The 24,340-nt window shown below is 36.7% G+C and overlaps 1 protein-coding gene across 7 annotated transcripts in view; it reads right to left on the bottom strand.

The window, feature by feature from the left end:
- The window catches only part of LOC117564679 (mucin-5AC), a 101,152-nt gene that overhangs the window by 9,354 nt on the left and 67,458 nt on the right, over positions 1–24,340 (bottom strand). For 2 of the 7 annotated variants that reach the window (XM_034243546.2, XM_052003012.1), the window contains exons 2-3: positions 9,065–11,065; positions 6,919–6,981 (exon numbers count right to left, since the gene is read on the bottom strand). The exons of 1 other annotated variant lie outside the window; for it this stretch is intronic. In XM_034243546.2, the coding sequence (XP_034099437.2) occupies positions 6,919–6,981; positions 9,065–9,208 (207 nt within the window). In that variant the 5' untranslated portion in view covers positions 9,209–11,065. Of the gene's footprint in view, positions 1–6,918; positions 6,982–9,064; positions 11,066–19,555; positions 22,622–24,340 lie in introns of all 7 variants that reach the window. 4 more of the 7 variants (XM_052003010.1, XM_034243545.2, XM_052003014.1 and 1 more) reach the window with 2 other exon arrangements.

Below are 24,340 nucleotides of genomic sequence, written 5' to 3'. Positions count from 1 at the left end.
CGGTGCATGGTTCTACTTATGGAGCCCATATCTGGTCCATGGCCAGGGGCAAGGATGAGGGCATACGAAAGAGGCTTTGCAGTAAATTTGCTACACAAATCAGCATTAAATAGACCCAGGACTCTAAGCTCAGACCCTATTCAACCTGTTCTCCAGCAGTTCATTAGGGTCAATATTGCCATTGGCCACTTCAAAGACAACCGCAATGTGGTCCAGTCTAGTGTGTTTAATGCTTGTTCTCAAACAAAAATACACCAATTGTGACTTTAAAGAGCAAATATTTTGACTGCGAGCAAAATTAACTTAACATAAAGTGATAGAGGTATTATACCCGGAACCCATAGGGTAGAAGGGTATTATAACTTTGTGCCTGCAGGAAATGACAGTAAGAGGCTGAAGGAGACATCTCCGACCTTATTAATTATATATATTCTTGATCATCGTCAACAGTATGTTTGTCCGTATAAAACTCAGAATCGCAGGGAATATAAGAGATGGAGCTATAATGAACTACATTATTTATGGTTCCTGAACATTTGGATGCGATTAGATCTAAATTGCAGAAGCTGTGCAATGTTCTCATAGCATCAACAACTCGGTTTTTCTGGACTTCTTATTTTTAATTTATCTCAAATATTACATTTGCCCCATGTGAAAATCCATAAGAATAAAGAGCTATGTGAAAATATCGAACACAAACGTAGAAATATAATTTGTTCGGTGTATTTTGAAGTTGATAATAAAAATATGTGCGAATATGTCGTTAAAGTTTCATTACATTCACCTCAAGTGTTTTGCTGTCACACTAAAAAATTTACCCTTGCCCTTTTTTAATTTTTTTTTTGTGTGAAAACGCCAAAAAGGGTAAAAATGAAAAATACCGAGTGGCTGAGGAAACGGGGCATTATTTAAGAAATTGTTTTGTATGTATAAAAAAACAATCGGGTCTTAACTATTTCAAATGACAATCTGGTATACTCATCCGTTTATTTTGAATGTCTTACTATATTAATATACCAAATATAGCATTCAGAATGTTTTAATATTTTATAATATATTAATTTGGTATATTTTTAGAATAATACCGCACTGTTTTGCTGTTATTTAAAGTGGATTGCTGTAATTTCACAATCGACTTTCTTACTTGTTAATTGTTAAGTTAAATATATGAATACATTTGATAAAATCTATTCTAAAGTGCTTAAAGCTTTTTTTTGCTATCCTGAAATACATAGCTATTGGATTTGTATCTTCTCACTTCGTCGGATAGTCGATCGAATGAAATTCAATTGAAATGCAGTTTGGTGCGCGTTAAATGCATAAAACACATTCAACACATGAGACACATACAGATTTAACACGCAGGAAGAGACAGAGAAAACGGGTGAGCAAAAGAGACAACTTTCAAGGCTATGCTTAGAGAAACGAATTCAACAGGAAAAAAAGGAAATGTCGACCAAAGAGAAAAGTTGCAGCGACGAGTCCAAAAAAACCAATTTAAAGGCAAACAACTAAACTTGCTTTAGTCGAGCGTATTCGACTGACAGATATCCTCTAAAGAGATCTAGTTAAATTATAAATTCTATAATAATTTATCAAGTATTATCCGAATTTATATTTTTGGAAAGTCATTCAATTTGAAAACTAGTTAAATTGAATCCAATATTTGTGTTTGCCAAGCAAAGTTGCAGTTCATCAAAAAATTGTTTTCGAAGTGTGGTGTGATTTAATCGAAACTTTGTTTGCGTCTGAGCATACAAAAGTTAAGATACCTTGTCAATAGGCGAGGGAGAAGAGGGCAGAAATTCAGTTTCAGAACCAGGAAAGCACAAGGCGCAGATTGTATAATGAAATCGGAATCGGAATTGGACCAACGGCTCAAAGTTTAGACATGTGGAACGGGGTATTTGAGGCCGGGGCAGGATCTAACCCACGGGCACCGCAAATTAAAGTCGTTTTGTGGCTTAATGTGGCAGTCAGTGTATATAAGCATATATGTATGTGTTTGTTTTTTTGTATGTGTGTGTGTGTGTGAGTGAGTGTTGGTCTTTGAGTTTTCTGTTTCAGGGTGGACGCACAGTGTGCTGCAGCGGAAGTGAGCGTTTCTTTTAGTTTTTCTTCTTTTGCTGTACTTCCGGCCATGAAATGTAAACGTCGTTTTAGTTTTGCTTTTTCTTTTTCTTTTTCGGATTCTTTTGTTTTTCCTTTTTCTTTTGAAAATGAAAATGTCAAACGACTGTCGACTGCCGTCTGCCGTCTGCTGACGCCAAACGAAGTCGAAATATGCTGCTAATTGAACGCGTGTCGCGGCTTGATTAAAGAGAATTCCAACCATGACTATACACAAGCCACTTTTGCTCCATCGATCTGTCTTGCACTTAATTTCACATACATCATAGAGCGGCTACAGAGGAGAAGGAGGAAGAACAGAAAGAAATATGCTACATAATTTGCTCGCAATCAAATTTTTAAAAGTGCTGCGCCAAGCACTAAAATTCAACTCAACTCTCAACTCGAGAGATGCCGAGCACAGGAAAAAAAAAAAAAACAATGGGGAGCAGAGTTCTGTAGAGACGTGGCTAAAAGGAATGGCTGGGGGGGGGGGGGGGGGGGGGAATCGGTTCTTATTTCGTTTCCATTTGATTGCAGTCGAGTGCAGTTGCAGCATTTGCTTGGCAAAGGACATGGGCTGCAACTTGTACAAAACTTTTCGTTGACAAAAAGAGGCCTTGTTAAAGTTAAATGTCTTAAAGATTTCAGGATTTCAACAGAAATGATGTATACATATTTGAAAAGCGTATTACTTACATGAACATGGCAATTATTTACGTAGATTGTTAAGATCTTACCACAATGTTTAGACACGAATATTTACAGGCGCGAGTGAGAAGAATTACAGCGAAAACTTGGAGATTTCATGGTAATCATTATGTCGGATGTTACTGATGGAAGACTAGAGCAAAATGGCTGGGCCTGGCCTTGTACTATAGACTGGGTAAATGATCTCTCAATATTAAAGTTAGTCCTGCTATAAAGACTATGATGCTTTAAGTTGTATACCCTATAATATTTCAAGAAAACGTTGCCAAAAACCAAACGTAAAACTAAGGAAAGCATTTTTTGTTGTTAGATTAAAGAGTGCACACAGAGTGTATTGTAAATCATTAGCTGCTCGATAGTTTTTAAGCGGGTTGGCAGCCCCACGTTATGGATAGATGCCATGCGATTACTTTCTGGCCCACTTGTCGAACGAAAAACAAACAAGGAATCGAAAAATTAACAAAAAAATGTACAAGAAAATGAAATATTTTTTGATAATTAAGCGCATGCGAGCAACGCACAAACACCAAAAAGAGCAAACGAGAGAACAATAGAAATAGTAAGAAAAGTGAGAGAGAGAGAGATAGATACAGAGAGCGAGAGCAACAACAATAGTTAGCTTAATTTTAAAAATGAGCGCAAGGCAATGCAAACATGCAAGAGGCAATATTTGTTTTTGTTTTTTTGTTTAGAAAATTATACGATAGTTGCTGGCCTAACGATACTTTCGATATGCCGCACACATACATACACAGATACAGATAGTTGTCGCACACACTCACACACACACTCACACACACACACACAGACGCACAGAGACAGACAGCCATACTCATATAAGCTAGAAGCTATATTTACTAAACCTAGCACGCTACTATGTTCTTAGTCACACAGAGCATGGGCCACAGCACAAAGAGAGAGAGAGAGAGAGATACAGTGAGTGAGAGAGATATACAATATAATATATATTTAAGAGAGATAGAGAGAGAGAGAGAGAGAGAGAGCATTGCGATTAGACGTTTAGACACCAATAGTTTATTAAATGCTGAGAAACATTAAATTTTTGACTGTACCTAATATTTCAGATATTGTTTTTTGGCAAGTGCGTTGCATACTTTAAGGCGTTATTTGGTTGGGTGTGTCAGAGAGAAAGAGAGAGAGAGCGAGAAAAGAGCGCATGATAAATTGTAATTTAATGTCGCGTACCTGCGTTGAGGAAAAAATTAACAGTAAAGTGTTAGGCGTGTGTGTGTGTGTGTGTCAGTGTGTGTACTTATTTTCTTTTAAATTTTCGGTGCGTGCTTCGAATAGTCGAGGTAAAGAGAAAGAAACTGAGAGAGAGAAAGAGAGGGAAAAAGGGATAGTAGGGAGAAATAGATAGAAAAAATAGAAGAAACGATAAGCAATTTCTTTTGTTTAAGTGTGTGTCTGTGTTTGTGGAAAAGAAAAGCTGAAGATGAGCGACAGAAAACGAAAGCAATTCTTTTTTGTTTATAAAGCGCAAGTTTGAAGTGTTCAACAAATAAACTTATAATAAATATTCATTAAATAGTATGTGGATGTGATGCATTATCAGTCAAGTAGGTTCTTAGGTTCTCAGAGACTCGAAATGTATGCAGCAAAATGTTTGGTACGCTCCCAAAAAGGGTGCTTAAATTCACTTTTGGCATCTGGACACGAGTAAGGGCGAAACTCAATCGAAATGTTCTTAAATTACGTTTTAAGAATTTTATTTATAATGCGAAATAATAAATAATTTGGTTACGATGAAATCTGAATATATTTTTATTTTATTTTTTTTTTTGATTTCAGCAAGGATCAGATAAGATATTTGTACATATGGATGGGCCAGCAAAGCTAAACTCAAAGGTTTGCTAATCTACTGAAACACATTATTTAGTATAACGTATTGTAATATGTAGTTATTATGTTTTGTTGGTAATACGCCAGCTCCGACTTACCCAGAGTGCTGCAAGTGGGTAAATTTGTTTTTAAAGACTTACGAGAACCCAAGCAAAAACAATGAAAGACCCCAGCAACCCCTTCTTTTTTTTTAACTTATGCTATGCGTACACGTTGCGGTTTTTCTTTTAGTAATTTTCCTTGTTTTCTTTTTGATATTGCATTTTAATTTTAATATTTTTTTTTTTTAGTTTTTAGCGCTTGCTTCAACATGTGAATGTTCCACAAAAGAATAAATAATATTTATTGATTGAGCCCAAATAAAAATTTGCATTTAAATTTGAGGCAAAAGTGGTTTCGCTTTGGCAATCGTCAGTTGGATTGTCAAGGCGAAAATTCTATTTTTATACTTTTTGTAAAACATTCAAATTATGTTTACTTATGTTTACCGTTAGCTGAGCGTATTGTTTTTTTTTTATTATTGTTTTCTATGTTTGACTTTGTGGAACAAATTTCGCAATTGAATCAAGTTGAGCTCCTAGATCGAAAACGGGAATGAGAGGCAAGTAAGCTTTACAGAATCTTTTTGGGAAAACTTGATACCATTTTTCATAATTATTAGATTTAAATGCTTATTTTGTTGTTTTGCTTGTTTTGTGTTTTTCGTGTATTTTGTTGTTGGTGGTTTGTTCTGGTTGTTAGTTAATGTTGCATACTTTCTTTTGGTTTATTTGTTGATATTTGTTGATTTGTATTGTATGTAGTTTAGTTTTCATTTCATGACTACAAATCAAAGTAAAGCTTTAAGATGAGCAAAATTAAATGTTTATCTAAATTATCAAATAAAACATCATTAAATACTATCTTAAACCGCACACGCAAAATATTCTGATGTACAAATATTCACTCAAAAGTGCTCACTTTGTGGCTTTCAACTTGTTGAGGAGCTAAATTGATTTATGCTAATCGTCGGCCCGCTGCCATGTTCATTAAAATCCGCAACATTTGCATTTGCAAATTAAAGCGTTAATTTATGACGAAATATCTAACACGAACGGTTTTAGAGAGGTTTGGCACAACAAATTTTATGGTTAATTGCAAATTCAATTTCAAATGAAATTCCCAATAGTGCACAAGAGATCCTGGCAGAGGTTATTTTGAATCCATTTTATATAAAATATTTATAGTTTGAAAATAAAACCTAAAATAAATTATGATTTTTTCTATCACAAATTCGCAGAATTGTACACTAAAAATGTATTTGAATTTCTTTTGAATTAATTGGTGTATTCCCTAAAATGTTGACAACAAAAAGTTAAATATTTTGTGTGCGCGCATTCATTTAATGGAATACTAATTAAATAAATACAATACATGTGTGTGTATGTGTGTAGATTTAAATATGTTAATGGCATGAGTTGGCAGTCTGAAGTTGCTAGTTTGCATGTGTGATTTAAGTTAGGTTGGCAGCTCTTGCAGTACAGTCGCTTGCTCTTTACTTATACGGCATCAGGAGGGGCAGAGGTACTACTCCAAGTACATATCATACATAGGTCGTTCAAATCAAAGCAATGAAAATGCTTGTAAATATTCAATGCAATTTCGTTTTTTTGTTTTTTCTTCGCCTTTTCTTTTGTTTGCTTTAAAAGGCGGGCTTTTTTTTTTGCACTCATCAGCTACGTCCTTGCTTTGCAGTTTATAAAATATTTAAAATATTTTATTGGCTCTGGCATAATGAAAATGGCGAAAAGGAAGAACAACACACCAAATGCACACCAACAAAGTGTTTTAAATATTTTATATGCAAATGCGTAGCGGGAAATTAAAAGAAAATATACACTGAACAAAAAAAAAGCAGTTTCCGTTACAATTACAAAATACAGATAGAGAAATAAGAGTAGATAAATAGAGTTGTAGGCAAAAGCAATGAATTTATTTACAGGCATTTTCATTGTACTTTCAAATTACAACCAACTGCAAGACGACAACGTGAACGGCACAACGTTGTTGCATAGTGTTTATTACGTTACACATACACAAAAAAACTGTATACGTGATGAACGTTCAAAAACGGCAAAAAAGATTATTCAGTTGCATGTGTTTTGTTCGATATCTTTTTTTTTTTTGAGTTGAGTTGCGTTGTGAATGGGAAATGGGAATTTTCTTTTTGAATTTTTCTCTTTTATTGTCACTTACTTCCGGCGGTGGCGGCGGCGGCTCCGGCTGTGGCGCCGGTGGCGTTGTTACGTATGTATTTTTCTAGTTACAAAAAAGAGTTACGTAAACGTAATGTGGTAATTGGTTGACGTATTATCGCAACGACATCGAGACGCAAGTGTGTAAGATTGAAAAACGTAAAAGATACGTGAAAAGAATTGCACGTTTTTATTTAATGTGTTGTCATGTTGACGTTACGTATTCGTAAGTGTCAGCAAGCGAAAGTGACAGCGCGAAATACACAGAGAGAGAGAGAGAGATAGAGTGAGAGATAGAGATGGTAAGATACAGAATATGTGTATATGGGAGAAAGAGAGCGATTAGCTAATGTACTGAATGTGTAAACTTTAAAAACTTGAACCATGGATCTATTAAATAGTCTTCGATCTATGCAACAAGTACGAAAATAAAATCTGGTGACTACAAAGTAAAAGTGAGTGAAAAAGAGAGAGAGATAGGATAGAGAGAGAGTATGTTGTGTATGTGTTGGTGTGAGTGTATCGCAAATTGATTGATGTGCTTTATATTTGTTATGTAGGTAATTTGTATTTGATATTTCATAGCTCGTTTTTTACTATTTGATTAAGGTTTGTTTAGAGTTTTATGTGAAATATACTTATTTAGGAAGCGTTTGCTTGTTATTTCTTGATTACTACTTGGTCTAGTTAATAGTGCAACGTGTGTGTTTGTTAGACAGAGAGGAGAGATAGAGAGAGAGAAAGAGCGCACTAATTTGTCTTAGTTGCTGTTTTGTGGTGTGAAGAGCTACACACGTTGTACGTTGAGTTTAAGATTAAAGAGGGTATAGAAGCAAGTGCAAGGTAGGCGAAAGTGTTTACTTGATCTTTGCTAAGGGTGAGGGTGGTAGTGGGCAGTGGGGGGTAGGTTGTCAGTGCGGGCGGTATTTTGGGTAGTACAACTACATTTAAAGCTAGGTGTGAAGTGGTTGGTGGTGGGTGGGGTGAGATAGACAGAGACAGATATAGATTTACGTATAGAGAGTTGTAGGTTAGAATATTTATAGAGTTATAGTAGTTAGTTTGGAAAGAAAGAGACAGAGAGATAGAGAGAGAGAGAGATAGAGATAGAGAAAGCCGTTTGGGGACAGAGTAACGGGTGGGTAGGTGTGTCTTAGAAGTAGAGCAAAAGCGCTAGAGATATAAATTGTATTTATTTGTTAAATATTAAGTACTTGTAGAGTTGGAAAATAGGTGGTTTTTAAGCTAATTGTACAGCGCATTAAGTAGTTGGCTGGCAGAGCGCTCAAAACTTGAAATATAAGTATATATTGTATCTAAAGTTCCATATATCGAATATTATTTTATTATTATCACTACTAAGTTAAGAGAGCAAAGAGTTAGGTACGTTCCAAAGCGGTTAAAAAGATCTAGAGGGGAGTCGTTTCAATGCCAAACAGATTTGGGCGTACGCTAAAGTTAACTGCACGTTCAAGTTTAATATCAGGATCAAGAATATATATATATAGATCTATATAGATGTTAGAGTATATATGTAAAAGATTTGAATAAAACTTGAATACTAGCATGTAAAACCTAGCGTATAACTTGTGCTTAACCTCTAGGCACACTACTAATATTAAATCAAATGCTCTGTGGAGTTATTTCTTGGGATTGACAAAATCATAATGGAGTGTGTCTTGGACTCAGAGAGAGACAGAGACAGAGATAGAGAGAGAGAGATAAGGAGAGATATAATGAGAGAGACAGAAGTTGATAATGAGAGACAGTTGAGACATAGACATAGAGAGAGAGAGAGAGAGAGGCAGAGAGAGATAGCTCGAAAGGGATAGTTGAGATACTGGGATTTAATTCGTATTCAGTTTAAGGTATATATTTGGTTTAATTGGATCAGGGAACTGGACATTAGAGTTTCATTTTAGCTGATGATTTTCATTTGACGGCTTTTTAAAAGAGATTGCGCTCGTTGTGGTTTCTTTTTCTTTCTTTTCTTATTTTTTTATGTTATCGAGTAGTTAAGAGATAGAAAGCAATTTAATCGTTTTTTTTTTTTTGTGGGTACTTTGCCTTTCTATTATTTAGAGAGAATGTGGTATAAATTAATTATAATTTGTTGGTATTTGGTTTTTGGTATTTTATATTATTACCCATGACTCAGGTGGATAACGAGGAAATGGAGCTATTTCTTTAGTTGCTACATTACTAGGCAACTCAAGTCTTCCACCTAATTTTCGTAGCTTTCTTCTTCTCGCCACCCGAGATTTCGATCTTAGCATCAATGCGGCCTGCATCTTGTTTGTTGTTGTTTTGCTTTTTGTTTAAATGGTCAAAAGGTCAAGCAGTCAAGCTGTCAATGGTCAACTGTCAACTGTCAACGGTCGATTGTCGACGGTCAAACGTTTAACGTCTCATACAAAATATAAACAGCGTCTGTTAAGTTTTCTTTTGTTCTGTTTTTCTTTTGTTTAAGTTTAGTATTTGTTTTTTTTTTGTTTTGTTTTGTTTTTGGTTGTTGGTATAGTTAAAGTTAGAGTTAAGTGTTCAGTACGAAATCAATGGGATGATACAGGTTACGTTTTTAGGAGCTTAATTACGTCAAAACTAAATGTCACGTTAAGAATTCAAGTTAGGTCAATCGACTTGCATGTGGCTGCATCCAATTGCGTAACAAATTGTCACGTAATGTTCACAGCTACGTTAACGCAACGTTCGAATGAAAGAATACGTATAATGAGCGCACGTTCGATTAGGCACAAGGAGGAGGATTATAGAAATATATATATATATATAGAAGCAAAGAGTATTTTAAGAAAATTTCCTTATTTGTTTTGTTTTCTTCTTCTTTTTTGTTTCTCTTCTAAGTGTTTGTTGTGCTGTTATTGTTATTGCTGTGGTTGGTTGTTGGTGTTTTTGTTGTTGTTGTTGTTGTTCTTTTCTCTGTTGTGCTTATTCGGGGTTTGTTGAATTCGAAGTAGCTGCGTCAGTGGTTAAGCCCTGGCGCAGCTGAGTGGCGGGCTGAGGATGGGCTGCGTTGATCGCCAGTGGTCGGCTCTGCTCGCTAGCTCCGTTACGTCGTTGTTGTTGTTGTTGCTACTGCTGCTGCTGATGCTCTGCTGCTGTTACGTATCCCGCGATGAGAGACTCCGTTGGCTGTTTGCTACGTTATCTGAAATGACGTTTCGGCTGCTCGTTGAACGCGTTGACGACGTAATTGTTTTCGTTTCGCGTTCACTTTACGTAACGTTATACTCGACTGGTTTTATGGCAATGGCGTGAGAGAATTGATTGTAATGCAGAATTTGTTCTTTGCGTCTATTGATTGGCCTCCGCTACGTAGCGCAGCGTAACGTAACGTAACGCTAGTGCTGCGTTTGCTACGTCGCGTTAACGTCACGCAGCATCGTATTCGTTGGTGATTTCATTTTCGTTTGTATTTTGGCATTGAAAGCTATAAACATTTATTGATTTCTTTGTGTTGCCTGCTGCCCGCTTTGGCGTAACGTTAACGTAAGCGCACTATCACGTTACCGTAATTGATTACCCGACTTTGTCTATGCATTGCCTAACTAAACTACAGCTAATGCGTACGTAGAAAAATTGTCACTATTGTTATTATTATTATTATTTTTTTGGTACTCAAATCCTATCGATTAACAATTTTAAGTTGTCAGTTTTGTTACTTTTCGCTTAGTTAGTGTATTTTTAAGCTACGATTTCGATTTACGTTTTGCATGTAAATGAAAGAAGGCAATGTTGTTGTTTTGAATTTATTGTTCAATTAAATTTTGTTTTAGTTTTACGTTCAATACGTTTTTACGTTCGATCACATTTGGTGCGTTTGAATTTTAACTTTAATTTGTATTATTATTGTTAACAGTTTCTATTCAAGTAGAAAATATATTTAAAGCTTTTACTGCAGCTCCAAAGGTTAACTACAGATTGTTTGCATTTGCTTTGATTCGCTCTCCATTTGCTGCCATCTGCTGTCATGTTGATTTAGAATATATATTTTTAAATAATTTTTTTTTAGTTCATATCACATATGTTGCAGTTGTTTTTTTTTTTTTGCTTTTTCTTATATTTTTTATCTATAGATGTTTGGTTGTATTATTATTCATAAATAGTAACGTGTGGTCTTTTAAAACATGCTATTTGAGGAATAATTGTATGTTATTTTTAATAATAGGTATTAAATAACGATTCACTGATTGTTGTGTCCATTTTACGTCGCAAATCTGAGTAATTATCGATTTATAAATTCAATTTCAAATCAGTTTAATATAACAAGTGAATATTTTGATAAATTATCTTGTGCATTTGCAAAACTTTATGCAAATTTGTTTATCGTTTATTTGATTGATGTGGATCATGTTAATTATTCATAGGACATTTGTTATGAATATTTCATTTCATTTATCAAGTTTGTATTATTTTTGAAAGTTGATTTTGCGCATACTAAAATAATATCGTTGAATGGAATATTATTCAAGTGCTTTTCGTTTATATTTATGCTCATTTTATCATGCAGCTTACATTGATTTTACTTTTGCTAAGTGCTTTTCACTTTGTGGATATAATCGCAAATGAAAGCCACAACCTTCACCACCTCATTTGCAATCTCTGCCTAAGAACCACTTTGGGGGCAGATAAATATGCATAAGTAGAAATATGTGAAATGCATTTTGTACACATTCTCATATATTCCAAGTATGTAGGAAATTGCTCATTTATTTAGCAAGATTCCAAGCCGTTGATATTAATTTTATATTTGACTTGAATCAATTTGCAGACTACGAGTATTCGCATTTGTGTTCCCTTTTCCATATTTGGGGGGCTTTCATTGCATGTTGCTGGGGCTCAAAGTCAAGTCGAGTGCAAAGTTTTCCAGACCGTTTGCAAATCTCTGGCAAAAGTCTTGTGAGTAATGCAAACATAGCAAATATTTATGGCATAGTAGACTTCTCGTATAAGCCATGTTACAGCACTGCTAAGCCATAATTCAAATGCCAGTCAAGACTTGCTGCTATCCAGCACATTCATGTGAATACGAGATGCATGTGTGTATGTATTATGTGCATATGTATGCGTGTGTGTAGTATGAATGTGTCAGAGACCATTTCGCGGCCCTCAAAATCACAAAAGTTACAGAGAACTGATGCAGCTGTTGGAATTCATATGCAAATGCTGCAACAGCAGCCGAGGCTGCCTGACTTTTTGTTTTTGTTGTACATTTCTTCTTCTGGTGTTTTTTTTTGTTTCTCTTTTTTTTTTTGAGATTTAGAGCTGGTGGCAAGTTGCAAGCAGAGCGTGGCGACTGAGTAAAACTGGCAACTGCGAACCCAAAAATTTCAATAATTCAACAGCGCAAAGCGGAAAAAGTCACTCGTTGAACGATGCAGATGAAATTTTAATGAAATACAGATTCATGAAAAAACCACATACACTCTCACTAGCTCACACACATACACACACACAAAGGAACATTGCAGTCAGGGCCGTTAATAGACAATAACATGGCGCACAGAGACCCTCACACACAAGCACACATAGATATACAGCATAGCAGCAGCTGACATAACAAAAGCGACGCCTAAAAGATTGCTACATTTTTGCAATTAAACACAGACGCGCACACACACATACTGTTACAATGTTTTGGCACTGGTTATATGCGTTGTGCTGCATGTTGCATGTGCAGCGTACACATGTTGCTGTTGTTGCCATCACAACAGCAACAATGTCACGCTGACAACATAAGCGCTCGAAAGTATGCTATGGAAATTAATTTGTGTCCAGATTTTGCCAATGTGTGCGTGCCAGACACAACTCTGCATGGATGCTCCTCTAAATAGCAATATATTACATATACTTTATAAATTTCATTAACACGAAATTGTCATTTGCAATTCGAAGCGAGTTGTGCTCTTGGCTCTTGACCGCAGTCCAGTGACTGACATTAAATGCGAGCGATAACTTTTTCAATTTATGCAAATCGAAATTGACAGCGTGATAAGTGCACACGTAAAAGTAATTATCTATCAAAAAACTAAAGGTTAGAGTGCAAAAATAAATGAACTCGGAAATTAGTTGAGATGCTTACAGGCATTATACTTATAACTTTCAGTTTCATTAGTCATAATTTAGTTTTTTAGTAACTCATTCCTTTTTATAATGTTTTATGAAGTTATTTCGAATGCGAATTAAGAAAATTCTTTTTGTCTACCAGAAAGTCAGTTTAATAAAATATATATCAGTTTATCGTGTTGCGCAATAGTTCATTGACACGTACATAGCTTAAACATTTGTGAAACACACTTTCGAAAATTATCAAAAGAATATAGTTTTAGTCATTTATCAAATGTGCAAAAATTTCTGCATCATATTGTTCACATATTATTCGCAATCAACTCTTAAGTCTTATGTACTTTCTACTTCTTAACAGTGGTTCCAAGTTTTTCGTGATTCTACTTTAAATTTTCGTTCAAGTCTTGCCTTATCTTAAGCATTATGCAGTGGGTCTGCAGTCATAGACATATCTTGTATTTTTTATGATGGCCAACAGCCAAAGTCAACTTTCACATTTAAATGCCGTTGCAGTCGGATTGCGACCCAAGACTGAGGGAATCAATAACACAAGCTCAAAGGTTGTGTTTGCATATGGAAAACTTGCCATATTCAAAACCACCTCAACTTAGTATCGTAATGGCCACTAACCAGAAGACGTTGCATATATGTATGTATGTGCACAACCGAGAGCCACGCCCACATTACGAGTTGTGTGGCTAAAACAAAGTTGACAAAGTTGCTGCCCTTTTGCTAATTAATGCGAATTACAAGTACAAGCATTCAGCGTTCTTGTATTAAGCACTTCAGTAGTCAACATTCAACATTCAGCATTCAGCATTCAGCACTCAGCACTCAGCTTTTAGTAGTACTCAGCAGCACTGAGTTCATTCGGCACTTAGTATTCAGTTGTATTCGCATACATCTTGGTATTGCCAATTTTGGCACAACGCCCGTTGGCTTGTTCACATGTCAATTGGGGTTACCATCGCTGGGCAAAAAGGTCGTTACAGGTGAGGCAATGGATGGGTGATGGGGGTAAGGGAGGTGTGTTATGACTGCCTTGTCTACAGGTAATTAAAGCCAGTGAATCGCCTCGAAAAATTTGCATATGCCACATGCCGTGAGAAATGGCAACTGTCCTCGTTGAAAGCCATGTTATTTGATTGTCGAAAGCAATCGTATATCTTACAACCTGTCTCTGTGTGTTGTGTGGATATCGATGTGTGTGTCTGTGTATTGAATGTTGTTTATTCAACCGTAAAAGCTATATTTGCCACCGCGAAGCAAAGTTAATTGTGCACAAGTTATTGAGCCATTTGATGTGACTTGAACAAGCATTTGATTAGTGTCCAGTTAATTAAAATGGTTTATAGAATGCTATCGCAAACAAAGTATACTCGCAATGCAGACTTAATAAACTACAAGATAAAACAATCTTTGGTACAGTCAATAAGCAATACGAGCGATTAAGCAACATATTTGTTGGATTCATTTTGTTCGATTCGCATCTCAAAGTTTAGCCCATAAAAATGTCAACTGCAATTGAGTTCTGTGGGGACGTTATAATTTGTGTCCTTTTAAATGCTTTTTATTGTCAATGACAGCGACAACGCCAAGAACACACACACACACATGTATGTAGCACACATGTATGTATATAAAATGGACAAACACTGGAGATAAATGTTTGCCCAATAAGAATGCGAGAGAGGGTGAACGCAGCGAGCCAAAATCGAAAATGAATTTAAATGTGGCTTTATAATAAACGATATGCGTTTATCTTGTCTCAGTGGCCACAAAGCTTGTCAAAGCTTGTGTGTGTGTGTGTGTGTGTGTGTGTGTGTGTGTTTATGTGAGTCAATGAATTATGCAACTGAAATTCAATTTCTCAGCATGCTGTAAAAAAGAACGCAAAACAAAGTCAACTGTCGCTCAGTGCTTGGCCAAGCCCAAGCTGATTGTCACTTAATTGTGACTTGTCATTGAATAGGGCATGAATTGAACTACTGAAAAAGATGGCAAATGGGGTAACTGGGACTTCAGTGTGTCACATACAATTACGACAACAACAGTAAAGAGTAAACGACAAGCCTGACAAACAATTACGACAACAACAACAGAAACACGAAAAAAGCGAACCGAAACGAACCAAACGAGTCTCCTGTGAGCCTTGGTCAGCAGCATGCACATCCAACCAATGAAAGGGACGACAGGCTGCCAGCAGGAGGAGAAAGAGATGGGAAAAAGGATGCTAGTATGCCACAGGCGACAGTTTGAGTAATTATTGAGACTGCAATTTTGGAATGGCCAACATCGACAACAGTCGCATTTTTTGGCAGCCATCGCGTAATTGAAAATTAAATTGCTGCTCGATGACAATTTCTGCCAAAAGGGTGAGTGCAAAAAATATATATATACACATACATATATATATATATGTATGTATGTCTAAATCGGGCAGTGCACTTAAGCGTTAACAATTTGATTTACTCGATTCGTTGCTGTGACCAACCAAAGATATTATCTCATGGCCAGCAAATTGCAGCTGATTGCTCTGAAATCCATAACAAAAGATTTTCAATCAGTGATAAAAGTCAACCGAGAAAATTACAATTAAGGCAATTCTGTCACCCAGTAGCTGAAATGCCTATCAATTAATAAATTTTAATAATTATATTTCATATAAAATAAAGAGATAAAATTACAGCGCAGAAAAGTGAATGACATAACAATTAAATTGAAGCACGACTTTATAAAGAGTTACTGGCAAAGCTCGTAATTATTTAAACGAAATCTTTACTGCTTTACTACTTGTTTCAATTATGCTGATTTTCAATTAAAATATATTACACAATGGCAACGAATCAAGAGTATGTTTTAGTTTCAGCTAATGAGTAGAGCAATAAATTGGTCAGCTGTTATTAAGTGGAAATGGATCTGGCAACGCCGCGTGAGGAATTTATCGATTGCAGAATCTATCCTATCGATTACACGAAGAACGAGTAACGATCGTGAGAGAGATTATTTTGATTGCTTTGACGTGCCAACGACAAAAACTGGTTTTCCATATATTAAAAACATTTACCTATTAAACTAAACAAAGGTTAATCAAACAAACAGGATAACCTATATAAAATATTGAATACAGATCAATAATCTATCAATCATCAATCCCACAAATTTTGCGACCTGCAAGTCTAAAAACCACTCTAAATTAAACTTAAAGTTGAAATAAATTCACGATAGTGAACATATCAGCCACTTCGCGTTGCGACATCTAATGCTAATGCAGTCGACAATCTCAATGTCGTCATCTGGCTCAGGTGCTTATTCATGGCGGACAACACTCCATCTCAGTTCATTCCACAGCACTATGTTGAATTTGACCCGTTTTTGTGGCCAAAATTAAAATTTTTTAAATTAACAAGATTTTTGAATGCAGGTTTCTTGTATAATAAAGGTTATTGCTATACGAAGGAATTTTAGAAAAGTAGGCGTGTCAACGCCCACATAAATCGACAAAAAGCGAATATATAAATCAATTTTCAAGTTAGAGACAAGAATTTTGGAACACATGATGAATGTCCTATTTCAAATGCTTCCTGAAAATTTGGTTCAGATCGGATAATAAATATGGAAGTTATTCAAGAAAAAAAAAATCGCAAAGGCTTTAGCAGTTCTGCAATTCTGGCCAAATGGTGCTCCCTAATAATTCAAATTACGCAAAAAACCGCAAAAAACGCATAATGAGCTTACATGTTATGAATTCAGAATTGACAGATCTACAACATGTATATGGACACTCACTGAACAAATTTGAACATTTTAGTTAAAACCTTTTGGAAAGTTCAACTTTCTTTCGAAAAGTGACAAGGGGACAACACTTGCTAAATATACAAATTGTTAGAAAAATACGAACAAAACACGGAACATATTAGTATCGACACATAGTAATAACTTGAAGAAGTAATATTCCTTTTGAATTTTATTATTCAATGATTTTTTGTGGGAGATATGTCAATTTGAAATTGCATCGCAAATTTAACATTTAACACTGCACGTATTGTCTGCTTGCAACAGCTTACTTTAACAGCTGTTATTTTAACATTAAACTGTTAAGTTAACATTTTCGGTATACAATATCGCGATTTGATCATTTCTCAACATGGTAACATTAAAAACACGGAAATTTGAATACTTGCGAAAAATGAGTTTTGGCCACGAAAACGGGTCAAATTCAACATAGTGCACAGCTCAGCTCACCCACACACACACACATACGACGTAACTAACTACTTATAGCACACATACATAAATCCATATCTATACACCTTTTGCCTTTTTACCTTTTGGCATTTTCATAACGTTCTTTTTGTTGTGCTTTTCTGCTGTTGCTGTTGTTTTTCTATTCGCTATATTTTTTCACATTTTTGGCGTCCGCCATTTCGCCGCACACTTTTTCCACTATTTTCCAGCTAATTTACTAGCTGTTGTTCTTGTAGAAAACTATGCAGCATATATATCAGAGCGAGGGTAGTTTTAAAAGTTACCGATTTTGGCTAATGCATCTTAAATTTATTTCTAAATTCTATCTTTAAATCAATTTAACAGACAATAAACATTGATTAAATCGAAAAATTTTATAAAATTTTGTTAATATTGGAGTTGGAAATAGTCGAAAATTCTTTGACGAACACTCCAAGTTCTCTAAAACTAGGATTTCTTTACTTAAATATTGAACGTAAGTTAAATGTGTCAAGTAAATGAAAATATATATATTAAACCTGGTATTTCGATTCGATATAAACTTGACGAGCTGCCCTCGATCACTATATATATATATTTATAGCTATGTCTCTTTTAGAGACTTGAGTGGCTACTCGGCGGTGGAAGTGGAAGTGCAAGAGAGAAGGATGTCTCACTAGAGATTCACTAAGTGAGCGAAAGTGGGAGATGAAGTGCGGGCGTGTGCAGAATATAATAAATTTTAGCCGCCATTTGCTTTTGCTGTTTGCTTTTTTGCAACTAATTTTCGTTGATTCGCTACAGAGATTTTCTTTTGTTTAATTTTTAGCAATTTTCTATCTTTTTGTGTTGTGCAGTTGTAGTGTAGTTGTTGTTGTTGTTGTTGCTGCTATTTCAGCTGCTTATGCAAGTCAAATAATTGCACAGCGTTAAGTTTTTTAATTTGTTGCTGTCGCTCGTTAAGTGAAGCTGAATGAAACTTAAAGCGAGTTTTCCCCATCGTCACACGCCAGCCGCCTTCACTTTCCACTTCCGTTTTCACCTTCAAAGCTATTGGATGTTGCACTTTTATGACATACTTTCTGGGGCTGACTTTTGCCTTTTACACAACATTTGGCAAGCGTGGCGCCACGTTTAAAAATTGGGCGGCACCGAGGCGTGGGAGTCTCTCAGTTTGCCAAGTATGTGTTTTTTTTTTTTTTTGTCGGGGCGTCGCATTATCAGACCGATACATTGGTACATTATGCGCATCCGATTTGCTTTTGCTCTCATTTTTGGCAGTTATGGCATCGCAACAGAATGAGGTTAGTCAAGTTAGCTAAGCGAGAATGATATGACACAGCGAATGTCCATTAAAGCAGTTCAAACAAACGACAAAATATTTTTCGAAACTTCAAATCAGGTTAAAAGTTATTTTCGATAATGTGGAGCCAACGTACACAAGAATGTTTTGTATTTTGCATTTAAATGCACAATGCAGAGACAAAAGGGGTGTTGTCAATATGGGTTTTCTTTTATTTATAAAATTTTAAATATCCAAGAATCGTATTAGTTATAGATAACCTCAAAGAACCGAAGAACAAACCAACAAATATGAGCAACATTTTACACAATTCCCAAATCAATCGCAACCAGACGTTTGAAAAAATATTTATATAAAGTAGTATTCATAGGATTCATCAAATAAATTTTGTTCGAAATGTAGAAAGTGTATTTATAATTAATTTTTCTTTTAATAAATTTGTCTAATATGCAATTTTGTTTAACTATAAAGATGGATTGATTTAAATATATAAGTTTAAGAAATGGCATTTCTTTGGAGGTAGAATAAATGCAAATTTATATGAAAGAAATGTTTTGGAAGATGAATATTTATCAGCGGTATTTCTTTTAGAGATGTTATCCAAAATAAGAATTGCGATATAATATAATATATATATATAAAATAAATTTATTTATTTATTTTTCTTCCCCAGTGTTTCATCATAATGCTTAAAAAGGTGATTTATGTATTCTTCATATCAGAACATTATTGAATGCTTAAGGTGTTAAATTGTTATTATTGTTTTTTCTTTCTTTAGCTGTCAAATACGTATCTGTAACCCAGTTTAAATAATAAAATATATAAGAAAACACAATACGAATAAATTTGTCAAAAGAATTGCATACTTTTTGGGGCACTTGCAATCGCATACAACAGACACTTAGGTTGACATGCAAGAGAAGTTAAACACACACACAATCACACACACATACGTAAAGATACACATAGAATACTACACAGAAATAAACGCAGAAGTTGGCCATTAGGAATTGCTCCAATTTACCTCGATGTGCTCACAGACGCAGATACCTTCCTCGCAGTAGGCGCAGAGCTGCCACTTGCGTCCATTGCCCAGTCCTTTGAAGAGCATCTGCGGCTCATCGCTTACCAGGGGCTCGTACTGCGTCTGCTGGAACTGAAGCTCGCGCAGCTGACGCTTGAGGCCGCCGGTGACGCCGCCGCCCCCGGCGTCGCCCTGCTCGAAGGCATCGCTGCGGCGCATGCGATAGACGCTGCACTTGCGCTCCAGCGGTCCGGCTGGCGGTTGCATGGCCTCGTCCTCGTCGTAGGCATCGGTGGCGGCGGTGAGCGGCTGACGTTCGGCGGCATCGTGCAGAACATCGTCGTCGTGGTCCTGGTCGTGATCGCCGCGACGCAGCTTGATGGCAGCCACGTGACCCGGCGAGGCCATGGGCGTGGCCGGCGTTACAATGATCGCATCATGGTGGGCTGCAAACATGGCTGCGGCGCCGGCCAGCTGCAGGTCAGCGGCATCGGCTTCGGCTACGGCCTCGGCAGCCGCCGCCGCCGCTGCTGCGGATGTGCTGGCCATGGCCATGCCCATGCCCAGTGTTGACTCTGGCTCTGGCGTGGCGCCTGCTTCCAACGACATCGCTGTCGTTTTAACGCCGACCGCAGCCGATGGCAACGCGGGTGTCGTTGGCGGCGTCGGCTCCATCTGTGACACCAGCGGCAGCGTTGCCGTCGCCGACTTGTGCAGCTGCGATGTGGCAGCCGGGTGGAAGCCAGCGCTGCTGCTGCCGCTGTGACGATGCACAAGCTTCGGTGAGACGCGTCCGTGTGACGAGGCAAACTGTTGATAGGGCGTCTGAGGTGGACCCGCGACGGCGCCGCCGCCATGCAGATGACTGTGATGCAGATGGCTGTGCCCATGTCCGCCCATGTGGGCGTGTGCATGTCCGTGGGCGTGTGGGCCATGTGTGTGCGAGTGCATGCGCAACTGCAGCACCGACTGCGTGTCGCCGGCCTCCTCGATCGGCAGCAGCGAGCGCGATTGCGTGTAGGTGGCACTCAGCTTGCGGCCCTGCGGCTGCGGGGCACGCAAGTAGTTGGTGGGCAGCTGATGGAACTGCCGCGACTGGCTGCGCGTTGGCGTCGAGGCGCCGCCATGATCGGCTGCCCCGAGACCCGCACCGACGCCCGCCGCTTTCGGTGGATGTAGTTTCGCTTGTAGTTGTTGGTTCTTCTTCTGCTGGCGCTGGCGTTGACGCGCTTGGCGCGATGCCAACGAGGCGCCACCAGCAGCTGCATACATTTTGCTGCTTCTGCTTCGGCTTCTGCTTCGGCTTCTGCTTAGGTGTAGCTCTAGTTACAGACTACGAATTTGCACTTAATTAACATTCGGTTTCGATAATTTAATGACTGCACTTAGCACTTTCTATAATGACTTCTTCTCTTCTTCGCTTCTTACAATTTTCAATTCACTCATCAGTTTGTAGGAATGTTGTTTTGAATTTCTGTCTAAGCAATTCTAATCTCAATTGTCTCGATTCTAATGCCAATTTTGCGCTTTTGAAATCTCACTTTAAGCAAAAACTCTCTCTTCAGTTGCTCATATAAAGCGTGTGTAAAATAAATTTAAAAATTCTTAGCAAAAGTTTTGTTTGTTTACTTGTTGTTGTTTTGTTGTCTGTCTGTTGTCCCTGTAAATGTGCCTAACCTTTAAAATGTTGTTCTGCTATCCTTGATGCCCTTCCGATAGTTTTCCATCTGTGTGTTTATTTGTTTTCTTCTGTGCTGTTCTATTTGGTTTCGTTTGTTTTGGTTTGGTTTTCTTTTGTTTTGTTTTGGGGTGTCTGTTTGACAAAAATGATTGTACTTTGGATTACTTGCTTAAGCATCAACCGAGTGACATACAAAATCGTTGAAATGAATCTCGTGAAACCATCGAAAGTAAAAAATGTGTTGTTATTTTTCAAATTTGAACTAACTAAATTAAAACCTCATTTAACTTGGGCTAGGGTATACAAATAAATACATTTTGTGCATTATTTTCACTTAACTTCTTGTCTTTGTTTCGTTTTCGTTTTCGTTTTCGTTTGTTTATCAAAATATATAGATATCTATATATATGTATGTATATATATGTCAAAAAATTTGTTATCGCTTTGATGTCTATTTTTTAAAAATTTGTTTTTATTTCTTTTGGGTTTTTACAAATACTTTGACTCTCTGCTTATAAACATTTCAAAAATATGCTCTGTCTCACAATCGAATTGCATATTTTTTATTTATTTCGGGCGTATTGTCTGTATATATTTTTTTTCTTATCTTTCTTGCTTCTGCTTAGAGCTCTGTACTTCACTTCGGATTACATAACAAAATAAATTAACTAATACATTTACTATTTCGGTTGTTTGTGTTTTTTGCTAAAAGCTGCCTGGATTATTTATAAAATTTAATTCGCATATTTATATGCATTTATATAAACTATATGTATATGTATATATTTGTTTTGTAATTGTGTCTAACTAGTGTCCACTAGAGTACAAAAAGCGCCTATAGCCAAAACACACACACATGCACACACTCACTACCGTTATACATGTAAGCAATTGAATGGATTATTTTAATTATTTCTTCTTCTTTTGTTTGTGGTTTCTATATTTTGTTCCTTTGACTCTGCTGTGGCTCATAAGTTCAGTTTAACATGGAAGCGTCCTAAAGCCCGTTGTCATTAAATAACTTTATCGTAATTTGTTTTTGTTTTTTGTTTTTATATTTCTCTATTTTGCTAACATTCAGATGCACAATTTTTGGCCAGTTGATATACACACGCTCTCACACGCTTTATCCTTGTCAGATCGGATCGGATCAGCTGGACTACATTTTACAAATTTGCTTTGTTCTCTAATTTATAATTAAATTGTTGCACTATTTTGCTGCATTGTTGCACTTTGACAGCTTAACATTTTCATTGTTTATCTAAACTTATACATAAAGACGGATTTGCTGCAAGGAACACGACGATCATGTAGTAACAGTACTTAAAATTATAATGAACTATATGGTAGACACATATATTGAATGTTACAATTTATTAACTAGGCTGTAAAGTGTTGATTAAAGAGTGTTGAATAATACAGATTAATTAATAGAAAAGCATTAAAACTAACATCGATGTTGCAAAGTTCTCGTTGGCAAGCCCCAAAAAGTATGCAATATATATTTTAAAAAATATTAATGGTTAATAAACTAAGTAATAGGATGTATAATAAGAGACCTTGAAAAACTTTGTAATATATTTTCAGTTGTAGAGAAATTCCAACATTAATAAAAATACCCAACAAAATTTCCAATTATATCACGCGCAATATTTAATATATCAAATAGTCAGACGTTTAATGTAAAACCTTGAAGAAGATTGAATTTAATTCCTAGAAAATGATTCAAAGTCTTGTTCAAGCCTGTCCGAGTGATAAGTGTAATCAAAGCATTCATTTTCAGTCAAGAAATCATTTTATTTTTTTTTTTACTCCCTCTTTCAATTGCACTCAATTCCCAATTCATCCATCATTAATCAATTTCGCAACTCGTTATGGATGATTTGCTGAACGTAAAGTAAAGAAAAAAGAAAAGAACCATTGAAAACAATCTTCACGCGTTGCCACGCCCACCATTCGAAAGAAAAAACGCCGTCAAACAATCAAAATGCGCAAACTTTTCATTTTGACTTTCACTTTGAATCCTTCGAGTTGTCTGACAAAAGTTTCAAACCCTCAAACTGCCAACATATTGCAAAAAAGCACAAAAAGAATAAGCGAAAAGAGCAGGCCATGAATTTTCATCTTTTCGACCACACATTTCGCTGGCATAAACTGGCAATGGCAAAATGGCTTAAAGTTTTGTTGCAAAAAAAGACCAGCCATAATAACCAAGTTAACGATGCGCCAATGGGGCAGGAGTATTACACGAATCGATGTGGGATACTCTCGTATCATATATTCATGTTCCTGTTCGACAATAACAATAACCATGTTATGTGTTATTTATTTATTTTGCCGCTGATTGCATATGGTTCCATTCGGATTCGGTTTGCTTTCTTTGCAACTTCTTTTGCAACTTTTCAGTTTGGGGCTTTTGTTTGTTTTAATGTTGGCACATGCAATTTTGTCGTAAACACGCAAATTAAAAATGGTTCACTTCTTTTTTTGTTGTGTTTTTGTTTTTTGTGTTGGTGGGTTGTGTTGTAACCTTAACATTTGCCCTGATGGCCTCTGCGAGGTTGAGGTTCGCTTAGCTTCGGCTTTGGGTTTTGGGTTCGGTTCGTCAGGCCAAAGCCGAACAACACATTCAACAAACATTCAGGGTCATAATAAGCGCTAACATATCCTTTTAAGCCAATGGCGATCCCTTCTTACCTAAATTTCACTTCTTCAGCCGCTTCGCTTTGTCCCAACTCGGTTTGGTTTTGTTCTTTTTTTTTGCTTTGCTCTTTGTGTACAATACTCGCAAGTGGCGACAATGTTTAGGCCCTTAAAACACTTTGTTGTTGGGCGTGTGTTTATATAACAATTTGTTGATGCCTTTTGGCCCGGCACACGCACTCAAGGCTAATTAAAACTCTGGCCCCGGCAACGCCCCAGCCAAAGCACAGGGCGCCCGCAGTCGTCGCTCCATAGTTGGAGCATATAGCCCAGATAGTTAGTAGTTGTTGGCCCAAATGCCAAATGCCCTGGCCGGGTGCTGCTGACGTGTTGCTAGTTCGTTTAACTAATGATTGCAATAATACAATTAGCTGTATATGCCTGAGCACGTGTACAGCCAA

The sequence above is a fragment of the Drosophila albomicans genome, chromosome 2L, assembly GCF_009650485.2.
Source record: "Drosophila albomicans strain 15112-1751.03 chromosome 2L, ASM965048v2, whole genome shotgun sequence".
NCBI classification, from domain to species: Eukaryota; Metazoa; Arthropoda; class Insecta; order Diptera; family Drosophilidae; genus Drosophila; species Drosophila albomicans.
Note: the sequence above shows the minus strand (reverse complement) of the source record. Positions and strands in the feature narration are given on the sequence as shown.